Below are 14,623 nucleotides of genomic sequence, written 5' to 3'. Positions count from 1 at the left end.
ACAACTGTTGCAGGACACTGGATACATTCACTTATTAACTGGCAACCGCATGGTTGTAGCGAAGCAGATGCCAGCTGAAGACCACAATGTGCCAATTAGGTGGACACTCCGGTAAGTGGCAGGAAATGAAGTTTGGGAGCTAGGGAAAGTCATACACCACTGATGTGGGATTACCCTCTGTATGCTGTGAATACCACTGGTTAATAAAGAAACTATCTTAGACCTGTGATAGGGTAGAGTAGAGATAGGTGGGGGAAAACTAAACTGAATGCTGGAAGAAAGGAGGTGGAGTCAGAGAGAAGCCATGGAGCCACCTCCAGAGACAGACATGCTGGAACCTTGACAGTAAAGCAGAGCCACGTGGTAAAATATAAAATAATGGAAATGGGTTATTTAATATTTAAGAGTTTGCTATGAATATGCTATATTGATTGGCCAAGCAGGTGATTTCATTAATACAGTTTCTGTGTGGTTATTTTGGGAGTCTGGGCAGCCGGGAAGTGAACAAGTGGCCTCCTACTACACATCACACATGTGATTAGCCATGTGAAATAAACACACGGGCTGCCAAGAACACATACAAAAATGTCACCACCACCAGCCACAAGAAAAAGACAAATCACAACTACATTGTCATCCCATCTCACTCCATATCATATGTCTGCCATCAAGACTCAAAAAAAAAAACCCCAACAACAACTGTAGTGAGGGTGTGTGTGTGTGTGTGTGTGTGTGTGTAGGAATGTGACCCTTTTATAAAGCTGGTGGGAATGTAAGTTAATGCAGTCTCTATATGATATAAGCATGGAAGTTCCTCAAAAACTTAAAACCTGAGACAATACAGGATCTAACTCTACTACTTCTGGTTCAGATTCCAAATAATCAAAGACAGCACATTACAGAGAAACATGTACGCTCATGTTCACCGGGGCACTGTTACAGTAGCCAGAAGACAGGAGCATCCTGGGTTCATATCACAGACGCAGGACCCCACAAAGAAAGGAAATGTGGTTTGTATACACAACAGCTTCACTCATTCATAAACAAGAAAGCAATTACATTGTTTGTAGGAAAATGGATGGAACAGGACTCACACAGACAACAGCCGTGTGTGTTCTCTCATATGTATAACTTAGAAGACATGAAATTACAAAGGGGCAGGGAACTATTAGGACTGTGTGGGGGGGGAGCCAAGAAAGGGAAATGGGGATTAAATATGCACCAAGCTCAAACTCATTAAATGCCCACATGGAAATGTCACAATGAAGACCACGACTTTGTGCCATCAACAAGAACGAAGTGTAGAGGAGTGCGTGGCAGAGTTACTCAAGTTGTTAAAATATAAAAATAAGATGAATAAAATTTTACAAAATTCAGTTGACTATAAACATACAGCACAAGGCCTGTCTTCCTGTGTAGCATGCACACTGCAGGAGGATGCCTACGTCAGGTCAGTGCACTGACCCACTCGTCTCGCTCAATGGCAGCCACACAGGCATGCTGGGGTCATACATGAGCAGCCACACAGGCATGCTGGGGTCATAGAGCAGCCTCCGTGACTTTACTAAAAGGTTCTACTGTTTGACACGAATCCACTCTCAAGAAGTCATTCAGGGAATCCTATAGGTAAGTGCCACCTTGTGGTCACTTGTGTGACAAGCCGATCTTTCTCATATAACACAAGCTTTGTGTGAGGAAAAGCAGATACAGGTATAAGCATCTCAGCCTACAGGAGCCTTATGGTCCCCAAGAGGGTGGGCCAGCACGTGAGCAAGCACCCAGCAGCTTGGGCATCCTGAAGGCAGTGGCCTCTGCACTGAGTATCTAAAGAAGGAACCTAGGCAGCATAGTCAGGCCTAAAACATTCCCTAAGACACAATGGAAAGGCAGGCGCACACCTGCACACACACACACACACACACACACACACACACACACACGAACTTAGAACAGTGTTTGGTACATTGTTAGGGCTCAGTGAATACAAACTACCAATTATCCACTTACAGTAACCGTTAATCTCATGAAAAGTCATTGTTTTAACACAAGTGACCAATCTGACATATGAGTGATGTGAGGTTATCCAATTATAGCTGACCACCAGAAAAACCGTTTTCCTTAATTAATGGTAAGAAAAAGTCCCACCTGAGGAAAGGAATAAAAGCCTATCCTCCTGGACCTGAAGTATTCTCTTACTCGGAGAGTTACTCTACATAGTTAAGAAAAACACTGGGCTCTGGCTGGAGGCGATCAGTGGTTATGAGAACTTACTGGTCTTCCAGAGGACCAGAGTTCAGTTGCTAGCACCTATGCAGGGCGGCTCTCAAAGCCTGTGACTCTAGCCCCAAGGCATCCAGAGCCCTCTTCTGGCTTGGCATACACTCACACCAACACACAAATACACAGGTAAATACATCTTAAAAATACAGACATGCTTGAACCTAAGTATTTATTGATGTCTCCCTTTTATGCTTCAATAATTAAATTATTTGTTGTTTGTGACCCCCATAGACACAGCAGCCTGGAGCTGAGACTCACGTGCAAGTCTGAGTGTGGCTGAGACCCTCTTAACTTCAGTGGCGACCCGCCAGTTACAGAAACAGTGATCGTAATTTTGTGTGTGTGTGTGTGTGTGTGTGTGACTAGAAATTGTTTTAAAAACACTGCTATCCAGTGGAAACCCCAAATGTAGCATGTACTAGCTTCACAATCTCTGCTGCTAACCTCCAATCTTTTCTATTAAAGGAGGCTACCAGGAGATTAAACTTGGTCTCATATATGCTAAACACATGCGAGCTTTTTATCCTCCTGAACGTGCAGATGGCACTGACTCACAAAACACTTGTGATTATACTTTTAGTATCATCTTAACAAAGCTCAGCTTTTCTGGAAAAGTCAGGTTTTTTTTGGGGGGGGGTTAGGTAAGTATTTTCATCTCAGATTCTGGCAGGCTTGAAGCAAGTGAAATACAAATTTTTTGGAGTGTTTTTCAAGTTGAATTAGTTACCAGTTGTCTTGCGAGTTCTCTGCTGCTGGGAAAATGCCTGGGCCTGCATCTGCAGGAGGCTTCCCAGGGCCACCACTGTCTGCCAGCTGTCCCCGGCTCTTCTATAGGTACTGTGTGCCTGGACCTTCTGCAATGTGCACCTTCTGGCCACAGACAGCAAGCAAGGCCCTCACAATGCACACCACAGCTCACAAAATAGAACTGCATCCCTGCCCTAGACAGAGGAAGGCTATTTTTAAGTCTAAAAGACACATGTTGCACAATAAACACCAGACTCCAGCTTTCTCTCTACTTACGTGGCTAAACTCACACAGCCAACATTGAAAAAAGACCACAAGATCAGTCTCATAGGCTTTCCAATAAAAACAAACTTCTGCTAAACACATTCTGCCAAAATTTAGAGGAAACAAGCCCCTGGAGATAAAAATCCACACATTTTTAATCAAATTAGTGAAATAATTAATTTTGGTAAAATTTATAGGTCAAATCCACTGGGGGTGTTGGTGGTGCACACCTTTAATCCTAGTACTCAAGAGGCAGAAGCAGGTGGATTTCGTTGAGTTCAAGGTCAGTCTAATCTACATATTGAGTTTTAGTATATCCAGGGCTTAAATAGTGATATTCTACTTTTAAAATAATTAAAACTTGAATTATAAAAACAAAAGTCAAATTTATAGACTTTCCAAATTCTAATCAAATCTATTTTAACCCTTGAATGTGAAGTGCCTAAAGGCTCTGCCGTGGCTTTTCGGTGTCTTCGGTTCCAACTGGGGAGAACCTCCACTAGGAAAGCGGCCCCGACACCCCAGCTCCAATATGGTTTCCAACCCTCTGGCAGCTTTCTCTACAAGATTTCCACACACTGCTATCAGACATTGGGAAAGGAAGCGATGTACCTGGGGTGAAGACTGTCCCTGTTTGTCCTTAGTAAGCAAGAACCATCCGTAGTCAGGGACTTGAGATGGAGGCAGAGTCTGAAAACTGCTGGTGAATGACTGTGTGCTATCAGAAGGTAATCGAGTGGATCTTTGACCTGATGCTGTGGGGAGGAGGGGCAGCACAGACCAACCTGCGACTGGGGATGGGCAGGCACTGTGCCCCCAAACCACTGAGGTAGCTTTCACAAGAAATTTTAAAAATATTAGAGGGTATATAGATAAATGGTTTATTCTCTCTCTCTCTCTCTCTCTCTCTCTCTCTCTCTCTCTCTCTCTCTCTCTCTCTCTCTGTGTGTGTGTGTGTGTGTGTGTGTGTGCATGTACATGCACATGAATGTGGAAGTCACATTGGTTGCCTTTTTCAATTACTCTTTAGCTAGACGGGGGGGGGCATTGAGCCCTGGGGTTCCGCTTATCTCCTCCTCCAAGTTTTAGGGGTACTGCAATGCCTAGTTGCATGGTGTGTGCGCATGCCTGTGCATGCGTGTGTGCATGTTCTGGGAATCAAAGTCATACCCTCATGCTCGTACAGCAAGTACTTGACTGACGGAGCCTCCTACCCCGTCCCATTTGTGACTTATTTCTAGGAAGCTGAAGAACTCCATAAGGCATGGCCGTGTGCACCTGAACATGTTCCCAGGCCCTGAAAGTCCTGCCACAGCCCTCTGCCGCACTTCCAGATCTCCTGAGGGAATATCTAGACAGAAGTTGGACTCCTTTTTAATCTGTGAAGATCCAGATGAAACTTCTCAGGGCCTTTGGGCCAACCCACTTCCTATTATATATCTTCCTTCAACAAGTTAGAAATGGCACACCTATCCTTAGGTGAAGAGCCATGTAAAGACAAGCAATGGGTCGGCTCTCTAAGCTCTGACCAGGGTCTTGTCAAAGCCAAGGATGGCATGAACAGGGAGAATGGAATTAAGGAACAGAAGGACCTGGAGACCCAGACACCACCAGGTCCTAGCACACTTGCAGGAGAATCCGTCACATCCTAACACTATGGGTTGGCGGAAACACTCAGGAATAAATGTACAGCTTCATTTGTGAGATCCCAAAGTCCCAATTATATGAGCCCAGGGCAGATATTTATGGGATGACAGCTAAGCCATCAAGAATGGCACTTTTGCCAAGAGACAGCCAAATGCAGTTCAGTAATGTGGGATGGTTTGAGAGATGGCGCAGTGGTTAAGGGACATAGTGCTGTTACAGAGGACCTGCGTCATCTCCCACCGTGCTAGCGGGCACTTCACAACCGCCCGTAACTCTAGGTCACGGCGATGTGACACTCCCTTCTGGCCTCTGTAGGTACTCACACACATACTGTGTACATAAATAGAAAATAAAAATAAGTCTTTAAAAGCATAGGGAGTGACTCAAGAGTCCCAACACCACAGTGAGAGCAGTGTTAGGCAGCTTGCCTAGGAGTATGAAGCCAAGAAACTCTGCTGTGTCTGTGAGGAAAGCTGGAGAGAGCAGAGGGGTTTGAACCAAGAGACACACATAATATGACTTCAGAGAGGGGTTGCTCGGTAATCCCACCTAGGCCAAGAAGAGCTGGCTCTTGTGTGAGCTCTTGGTAATCCCACCTAAGCCAAGAAGAGCTGGCTCTTGTGTGAGCTCTTGGTAATCCCACCTAAGCCAAGAAGAGCTGGCTCTTGTGTGAGCTCTTGGTAAAGAGCTTCATTCTCTTTCTTGATGTAGGCAGTCCTTCTGTCTATGTGTTGCTTTAATTGGTTAATAAAGGAACTGCTTTGGGCCTACAGCAGAGCTATAGGGGAACAGAGCTAGGCAGGGAAAACTAAATAGAATTCTGGGAAGAAGAAAGCAGAGTCAAAGAGATGCCATGGAGCTGCCAGAAACAGAAGCTGGGAATTTTACTTTTACCTGGTAAGCCACTGCCATGTGGTGATACACAGATCAATAAAAATGGGTTAAATTAATATGAGTTAGCTAATAAGATGCTAGAGCTAATGGGCCAAGCAGTGACTTAATTAATACAGTTTCTATGTGGTTATTTTTGGGCTAAGCTAGCCGGGTAGCTGGGCTGAACAAGTGCCCCCCTTCCAACACTCTCTAGGTCAGACAGTGTAAGGTTTAGTCAGCAGGAGGGACCATTCATGCCCTCCCCATTAACAGTCCAACAGCTCAAGAAAAAGATGACTGAATGCTTCATCCTTCCTCCATCTTTCATGTTACTTCCCTCATCTGTTCAGAATCTACTTCACCATTTAACTGACTCCACGCTTCTTCATCTATGACAACTTTTGGGTTACGTAGAGATCTACAGCCCACAAGGGCTGGGTGTAGTGTATGGAAAAGTGCTTGCCTGATATGACTATTAGGCACCTCCATGTACACACCCACAAACCACTGTATCTCCTGCTTTAAGAAATCCATCACTATTGCTTTCGATTTAGGAAATAGCATACATGCTGTGTCCCCAGACTCCTCTACATCTTGAAGAGAATGGTTTAGAACTGAAGTTATTCTTATAACTTTAAATTTGCTCCTTAGGAAGGAGGGAGATTTTATTTGGTCATTTTTCTGTCCTTACAAGCTATCCAAACATAAGCCAGGAAAGGGGCAAGCCCAGGGTTACAGCCGGGATGCTTTTCCACATCCCTTTTTGGTAGCCAAGCAGTTGGAAGGGGACCCCTTCGTGTGGGTTGCTGTTTGGGATCAGCACATTCCACACAATGAGTCTGCCAGGTTCTGTTGAACAGAAACACCGTGAGGAGCAAGACAGCTGCTCAGCATAACGAATGCAGACTCCGTTCTCTAGCTTGAGGTATTTTGGTCCTTTACCTTCTGCCCTTCTATTTCAACACAATTATAAAATTCCAGATAAGCTCTCATAGACATGATAAAACACCTAGTTACATGTTAGAGGGACGAGTACAGACCTGTGTTGTCAGTACATACCTGTGTTCAAAGGAGGGATCATGGGTGAGCAGTTCTCCTTCTGGCATGTTTCCATCATGGAAGGTAGGGTCATGGTGGGAGCCCCATGATTACCTGGGAAAACAAAGAGCAGAGCATTATAGAGGGCATCATACACATACATGACAGGATGGACACGTGACCACAGAGCACTGCAGAGAGCACATACATACATGACGGGATGGACAGGTGACCACAGAGCACTGCAGAGAGCACATACATACATGACCGGATGGACAGACCACAGAGGAATCTAGTTTAAAGATATGTGTGCCTCATTTGAGCTGCATCCCTAAAGTCTTTTGGGAAGTTAGCCTGCAGCTCCGAGCACAGTTTTGCCTGTTTAAGCAATTTTATAGAGAATAGATTCATCATCAATGTGCAAAAAAGTTCTATTCATACAACCTTTTTTCCTGTAGTGGCTGTGATGAAGTATTAATAATATTGTTCACCTAAACATGTATACTAATATTTCCGTGGCCAGGTACATTCAGGGTTCTGACCTGGGCTGCCAGAACTGCTTCCTTCCAGTGCAGAGAGCCATCTGTAGACTGAAGTCACCAGTCCCTGTGGCTGAGATAAGGACCTTGGGTTGGCAGTTCTCACGATGATATGTGGGCCCCAGAGAAGAAAGGCTTCAAAGAGTCCAAGGACAGAAGACTCTTTTTTCTGCAGCCTAACTTTTCTTCCTGAGTCCCCAGGAACCCCTCTTTCTGCTGGATCCCCCCTGGTTTCACTGGACCACATGGTACAGAGATAGTGACCTTTCTATTTGTATGAAACCAAGTTTACCTTGAAAGTTTCACTCATAAGCTGAGAGGACCAAGAGTAGTAGATCTTACAAATGGGAGGTGGTAGTGGGAGGAGGTATGAAGAGCAACGGGCTGGTGGGGGCACCGGTGGCCACACAGGTGCCGTGACAGCACTGGGAAGGAATGTCACCATCACTGTCGGCACTGCCATGGACCAGGAGTGCTGGTCAGTGGTCAGAGAAGGACAGAGATGGAGTTCAGAGGGAGCCCTGATGACAGTCCTTCTGTAAGTCTCAATGTGTCACACTGGGCTCTAATGGCTCACAACCCAAGGCTTTGGAGAACTGATGAGATAAAAAGCTGGGATACGGAGCTGATGGGCAGAGAAAAGCAAAGGTTCATGTGAAGAAATGCAATAGAAGAGGGAGATCCAGTTCAGTAGCACGATTAATAAAAACCCCCTCTGTATGCCGTGAATATCATTGGCTAATAAAGGAACTGCTTCGGGCCTATAGCTGAGCAATAGGGCAACAGAGCTAGGTGGGGAAAACTAAACTGAATGCTGGGAGAAGGAGGCAGAGTCAAGGAGAAGCCATGTAGCCCCGCCAGAGACAGATGCCGGTAAGCCACAGCCATGTGGAGATACACAGATGAATAGAAATGAATTAAATTAATATGTAAGAGTCAATAAGAAGCTAGAGGTAATGGGCCAAGCAGTGATTTGATTAATACAGTTTCTATGTGATTATTTTTGGGCTAAGCAGCCAGGAATGAAACAAGTGGCCTCCTCCAACACTCAGAGACAGAAACTGGAGTTCAACCTGAAGGTCAGAAAAGCAAAACAGCCAGCCACTGGCTCTTAACTCTACCTCAGACTGAAACTGCCATCCTGTATCCTGGAGTCTCAGAATTAGACTGTGTGTGAGAGCTGTCTCTTCCTGTCTTATATTTTTCTCTGATGCAGGGATTAAAGGTATGTACCACCACTGCCTGGTTTCTATGGCAACTAATGTGGTTTCTGGGATTAAAGGTGTGTGTCACCACTGCCTGTTCTGTAAGGCTACCAGTGTGGCTGTTTTATTCTCTGATCTTCAGGCAAGCTTTATTTATTAAAATTCAAATGAAACATCCCTACAGAGTTCTAGAAGGGAAAGGGAATAGCTACTTGGAGAAGGACTTACCTAAAGGAACCACAGGGTTTCTGAACATGAATATAGAGCAGGGAGTCTAGGGGGTCGCCAAGGTGCTATTTATAGTATGGAAGGAGAGCAGAGGACACAGCAGGCAGAGCCACGCAGACCCCTAGCCCAGCACTTTCCACCAAGCACCCAACAGATGGTGCAGATCCCGGGGGAGAACCAGAACTGTGCAGCCAGAGGGAGAACTTAGGTCAGAAAGCCATGAGGGCAACTTCTCCTCTACTCTGGGTAGGTGAGAATGAGGACAGGGCAGGTCTGAGAAACACTGTGTCCACTTGTCAAGAGAACTTCACTCCTTGGGCTTCCCTGTGAATGGCTCTGGCCGTGTTGGAGTGGCTGCTTCTCGCCCACCAAGCAGCAGATCTTGGGTCCAGAGGCAGAATCCATTCTCTTAATTCGCCAATGATACCTGCAGGGAATGTGTCTTCCTGCTCTCCCCAGCACCGTGATGACATACTGTCCAGTTCTGTCTTTCCACCTCCCGGCTTGTTCCCATCTGTGTGGTTTCTGATCACGTCAGACCCGCTAAAGAACCGCATCCTTCTGCAGCTGAAATGTCACTCGCTGCCTGAATGTGTTAGCCTCAATAATCTCACCATGGCCAGCTTGGTGAGCAACAGTGCTCAAAACACAAAAAAGGGAGACGCTGTGCACCAGCTGAGATCCCGCTGCAGGCCAGACACTTCCGCCAAAGTGCACGCACACTGAAATTGAAGCCTAGCTGCGAAGGGCTGCGAGGTGATCAAACATGGCGCCTCCCTCCTCATGGCTGGGTTAACACACTCATGGTTTATCTCTACAGGGAGTTCATTGTAAAGCCTGGTTTGCCTGTCCTCACAGTAGGGCACCCTATGTTGTCATCTGTGACAGGAACAGTCTCTTCAGACACCAAGCGGGTTCCCCCAGCCTGGGGAACCATGAACCACTTCCTTTATAAACCGCCACGCCTCGTGAGTAATCTGTTATGGCGACAGGAAGCCGACTCAAGGCGGATGCTGCTATGCGGTGGTGGAAATGAAGTTCAGTGGAATCAAAGATGCTTTTCAAGCTCTGAGCCCACAGAGAACTGGGAGGTAAGTCCGTTAGCTGTTAACCTGTGTGGGACTTTCGCGTTATTTTCCAATTTTTTTTAATGTTTATGTTTTTTTGGACTTGTTTCTATACTAATGTGCATATGAATTTTCAGTAAAGACAGAGCTTAAAATTTTAGCTTTAGGTTTCTTTTGTTTTATTTTTTCTACTTCTAAAGAAAGTACATTCGCAATATAGAACTGACTTCCTCCTCAAACAACATAAAATATTTACCACCAAATTCAAAACACAGCTACTGTATACGTTTGTTTTGGAAGCTGAAGGAACTGTGGCCGGGCCTCTGATCTAGAAAGTCATGGAAAACGTGGCTTGCCAGTGCTAAGGATAGACAGCTCCCGAGGAGCTCAGAGAGGGAGCACCGGACACTTACATAACAGCTTTTCCTTCACATCCACCAACGCGCTGGAATGGTTTGCATTTCCAGTGCCCCTCGGGGCCATAAACTGAGGGTGTGGGCACCAGCTCAGGGAGCTATCCGATCTTTTGGGAGGTGAGGCCTAGTGTGGGGGTCACTGGGGATGTGCCCTTGACGAGGTCACAGGTCTAAGGTGATGGGAGATGTGACATTAACTAAGAACAAAAGCTGCCAAGATCAGTCATTTCCTTGTATTAAAGTTACAAATGGAAAGCCGACGGCCTGTGTGTGACATTCTAGAAGTCACATGAAGTGACATGGAAAGCCGACGGCCTGTGACACTCTAGAAAAGTCACATGAAGCAACAGCAACATATTTCACGTTCCCGAAAACAAAGACTGACATTTGGTGTGGAGTTCAAAGGTGTCTCCAGTGCAGCTGGTGTTTCTGTCACATGCGCGAGGCTGTGAGACTCACTAGTGAACAAATCTAAACATCATGTAGTCATCCCTTACTCTTATAAAAGATATTACTGTACATTGTCATTTTCGTAATGAAGAATTATCTGTCTTATCCTTGTAGATTTGTGGGCGCTTCCTTTGTATTTGGTCCCTACCTGGCCCCCAAAAGTGCCCCCTTCCAGTCATCTCTTTCCGCACTCCCCCATCCACCTCATACTGAATTGCCTGCCCAGCCTAAATTAAAGGGGCGGTGCTTATTAACCCTACTGCAACTTGATAGCCATGCTTTGTTGATAGCCATGGGAGGCCTGCCCCTTTCTGAACAGAAACAGGGGAGGAGTGGATTGGGGGAGGAGGCAAAGAGGGGGTGGAGGAGGGCATGGGAGGCAAGGAGGGAGGGGAAACTATGGTCAGGACATAAAAGAAAGAGTGGGGGAGGGAGGAAGGAACAGAGGAAGGAAGGAAAGAAGGAAGGACGAATTATCAATTAAAGGCAAGAATGCCTATGTTCCCACTAACTAAATCTCAGTTTTAAAGTCAATGATTTGAGGAGAAAGCGTCTTTTGGGATTTCCTGTCTCTAGAAACAGTGGAATCAAGAAAACACCACGATAGAGAGCCACAGTTTCTTTAGAGCAAAGCAGGGTTAAGGAAGGAATTGAAGCCAGCAACAAAAGGTGTTTATGAGGGGTGAGAAAGTGAAAATAACCCCGGAGGACAGCCCCTCATGGTGGGCTTCTCAGCGAGGACACCAGCTCCCCTACGTGGTCCACATCCTTCAGCCACAGCCCCTAAACATGTCTTCCCAAACCCTCCTCTTACTACCCGATGGTTTCCGAATCCAGAAAAGCATGTATTGATTGCAATTGTTAGAATGCTATGCAGTGCCTGTGGGGGAAAGGCTGAGTGGTGGCTGTTGGGTGCTGGATACTGTTCTCTGGGGAAATGGGAAGAAGAGGGGGGAAAGGAACCCTGGAACTGCTCCCAGTGATGGATACTGTTCTCTGGGGAAATGGGAAGAAGAGGGGGGGAAGAAACCCTGGAACTGCCCACAGTGATGGATACTGTTCTCTGGGGAAATGAGAAGAAGAGGGGGAAGAAACCCTGGAACTGCCTGCGGTGAAGGTGCAGCCGCCTCCTGCAATATGGCCAGCATTACGCAATCCTCTAAGCTGGAGAGCAGATGATGTCTCTTGTGTATTTCCCAACCCACACCGACAGTGTGCAGGCTAAAGTATTTCAGATTCTCAAACTCTTGGAAGTTGTGTTAGTTACTTTAATCATTGCTAGGATCAAACACCTAACAACGAGCAACTTGAGGAAGAAATGGACAGTTTATTTTGGCTAACGGTTCAAAGAGATACAGCCAAGGCAGCTGGTCACACTGTGTTAGCAGTCAGGAGGCAGAGGGCAGACAGGAAGTGAGGCTAGACTATCCACCCCAAGGCCCACCACTTCCTCCAGAGAGGCTCCGCCAGCTCAAACAGTGCCACCACACAGGGACCAGATGTCAAACACATGGGGCTAGGGGACATTTCGCCCTCAAACCACAGCAATGGTAAACAAGACCACATTTTGAAAGGGTGAAAGTAAAATTTTTACCTATTGATGTTTGTCTGAAATCCCACAAACAAGGGGTGTACAAGTTAGACCGCCAGGGAGCTTGGAGGCGGAGTGGTACCTGTGACTGGTGCTCTGGTTTTCAGTCTGTCCACTTCCATGGTGAAGTCATCCTTTAGGAAAAGGAAGCCAATGATGGAGAACAGGTAGACCAGAATGAGAGCCAAGACCGCCGTCAGGATGATGGAGCGGCCATTCCGAGTGACGCTCTTGATGACGTTCAGCAGGGTCTCTTCTCTGTACACCAAATCAAAGAGCTACAGAAATAACAATTAAAAAACAACCTTCAAAGCCAGGTAGTGGTGGCACACACCTTCAATCCCAGCACTTGGGAGGCAGAGGCAGGAAGATCTCTGTGAGTTCGAGGCCAGTCTGGTCTGCAAGAGCTAGTTCCAGGACAGACTCCAAAGCTACAGAGAAACCCTGTCTCAAAAAAACAAATAAACAAACAAAAAAGAGCTTACAAACAAATAACATCTTTGACTGAACCTAAGCAGTTGAGCTGGGATACAGGAGACACGGTTTCCGTGAAGACAGTTCCAGCAGCCACAGTGTCCGTATGTTGGCTCCACGGTCAGCGTCACACCGCTTTGTTAAGACATTTTCATTTGACTTTAGAAAATGTATAATATTAGGCACATGCAGTTTTATGGGTAGTTGAAAAATTCCTTAAATTTATTGTTTGATTGATTGCAAGACTCACAGTGAAGTGAAAAGGACACTTTATGAGCCTGGTGCCACAGCAAACATCTGAATTTAAAATATTTGGGAAATGGAAACATTCCTCCTTACTAAAACAATATGTAAGTGAGAATAAAAATCTGTGTTCATTTATACATTTGAGAGCAGAACCACAAACAAAAAAGGTAACCTCCTTTCCTCTAACGGGTTCCCATCTGTTCTGTCTTCAATAGTGGGGAATCCACACACTAATCGGGAACTCAGGCGCATGTCTGCTGCCTGCAGCTAGTGCTGAGGGACTTTTCACACACCGATACAGCATACGCTGCAGTCGTGAATTAGTGAGTGCATGTTCTGTTGTACAGAGGCAGCTAAAAGGAATAAAATTATATTCATTTTCAGAAATGTCCGAAAGTGCTTAAAAATGAATCCTATCTTCAAAACTGGGAGACTGAGAGTTTGTGTTCTTATGTGGAGGTAAGAGCTAGAATCGGGCTGGGCTGGGCTGATCAGTTAGGTGTGTGTACCCTTTGAAAACCCCCAGTCCGCTGTAAATCACGGCCTTGCCCATCACGGCTGGGCGCAGCCTGTCTTTAGGACACTGGCATTCCAAATGAGCCAATTTCTTAAAAGGTCCACTGCTTTGCTATCTGTTTCTCTCTTGGGAAGCTATTGTTAGAAACAAAGTCAATATTCTCCAATAAAGATGTTCAGTGTTCTGGCTTCTTCAACTTTTTAACCACTTAGGTTGACATAAAAGAGATTTTCTTCTAACTCAGTAGGAACCAGAGTAGATGGTGTTCATAGTGATGAAATGAGAAACTCTTGCCTCAAACAAGGTGCTGGGTGAGGGGCGACACCCAAGTCTGTCCTCTGCCTTCTGCCGTGCAAGGTGGCACATGTGCCCATACTCGAATATCACTCATTGAGTTAATCTTATCATGTTTTTATTCCAGCTCCTTTCCCCAGTCACAGCTATAACACGGTATACAGGGAGAAAGGAAAACGGCATCTGGGGATGAGAGGGCATCCTTGGAAAGGATGTACGGTTGGGGGCAGTGACACAGCCCAGGCACCACCCCACACACAGAGGCAGAGGTGGGAAGACGGAGTGAGAGGCCAGCCTGGGCTACATAGTGATGCAAGCCGTCTCAGAACAAAAACAAAGGTACCTGAAAAACCTGTCTTAAGATTTTAATGTACATAGCTAAACTTAGCTGTGATGATATAAGTTAAATATAACTTAAAGGTAGTGACATACGCTAACAATGGTGATGTGACGTCAGCTAAAGACGGTGACATCAGCTGAAGAGGGTGACATCAGCTAAAGAAGGTGACGTCAGCCGAAGAGGGTGACGTCAGCTGAAGATGGTGACGTCAGCTAAAGATGGTGGTGTAAGCCAATGACGTGATGTAACTAAAGATGGTGACGTCAGCTAAAGATGGTGACGTCAGCTAAAGATGGTGTCGTCAGCTAAAGATGGTGATGTCGGCTAAAGATGGTGACATCAGCTAAAGAGGGTGACGTCAGCTGAAGATGGTGACATCAGCTGAAGATGGTGACATAAGCTAAAGA

At 45.9% G+C, this 14,623-nt stretch overlaps 1 protein-coding gene across 1 annotated transcript in view; it reads right to left on the bottom strand.

Moving 5' to 3' along the window:
• Itpr2 (inositol 1,4,5-trisphosphate receptor type 2) overlaps positions 1-14,623 on the bottom strand; it is a 411,976-nt gene that overhangs the window by 51,757 nt on the left and 345,596 nt on the right. Inside the window, exons 51-52 of the mRNA XM_075982281.1 lie at positions 12,428-12,623; positions 6,871-6,963 (exon numbers count right to left, since the gene is read on the bottom strand). Coding sequence (XP_075838396.1) covers positions 6,871-6,963; positions 12,428-12,623 — 289 coding nt within the window. The remainder of the gene's footprint in view (positions 1-6,870; positions 6,964-12,427; positions 12,624-14,623) is intronic.

The sequence above is a fragment of the Microtus pennsylvanicus genome, chromosome 8, assembly GCF_037038515.1.
Source record: "Microtus pennsylvanicus isolate mMicPen1 chromosome 8, mMicPen1.hap1, whole genome shotgun sequence".
In the NCBI taxonomy this organism is placed as follows: Eukaryota; Metazoa; Chordata; class Mammalia; order Rodentia; family Cricetidae; genus Microtus; species Microtus pennsylvanicus.
Note: the sequence above shows the minus strand (reverse complement) of the source record. Positions and strands in the feature narration are given on the sequence as shown.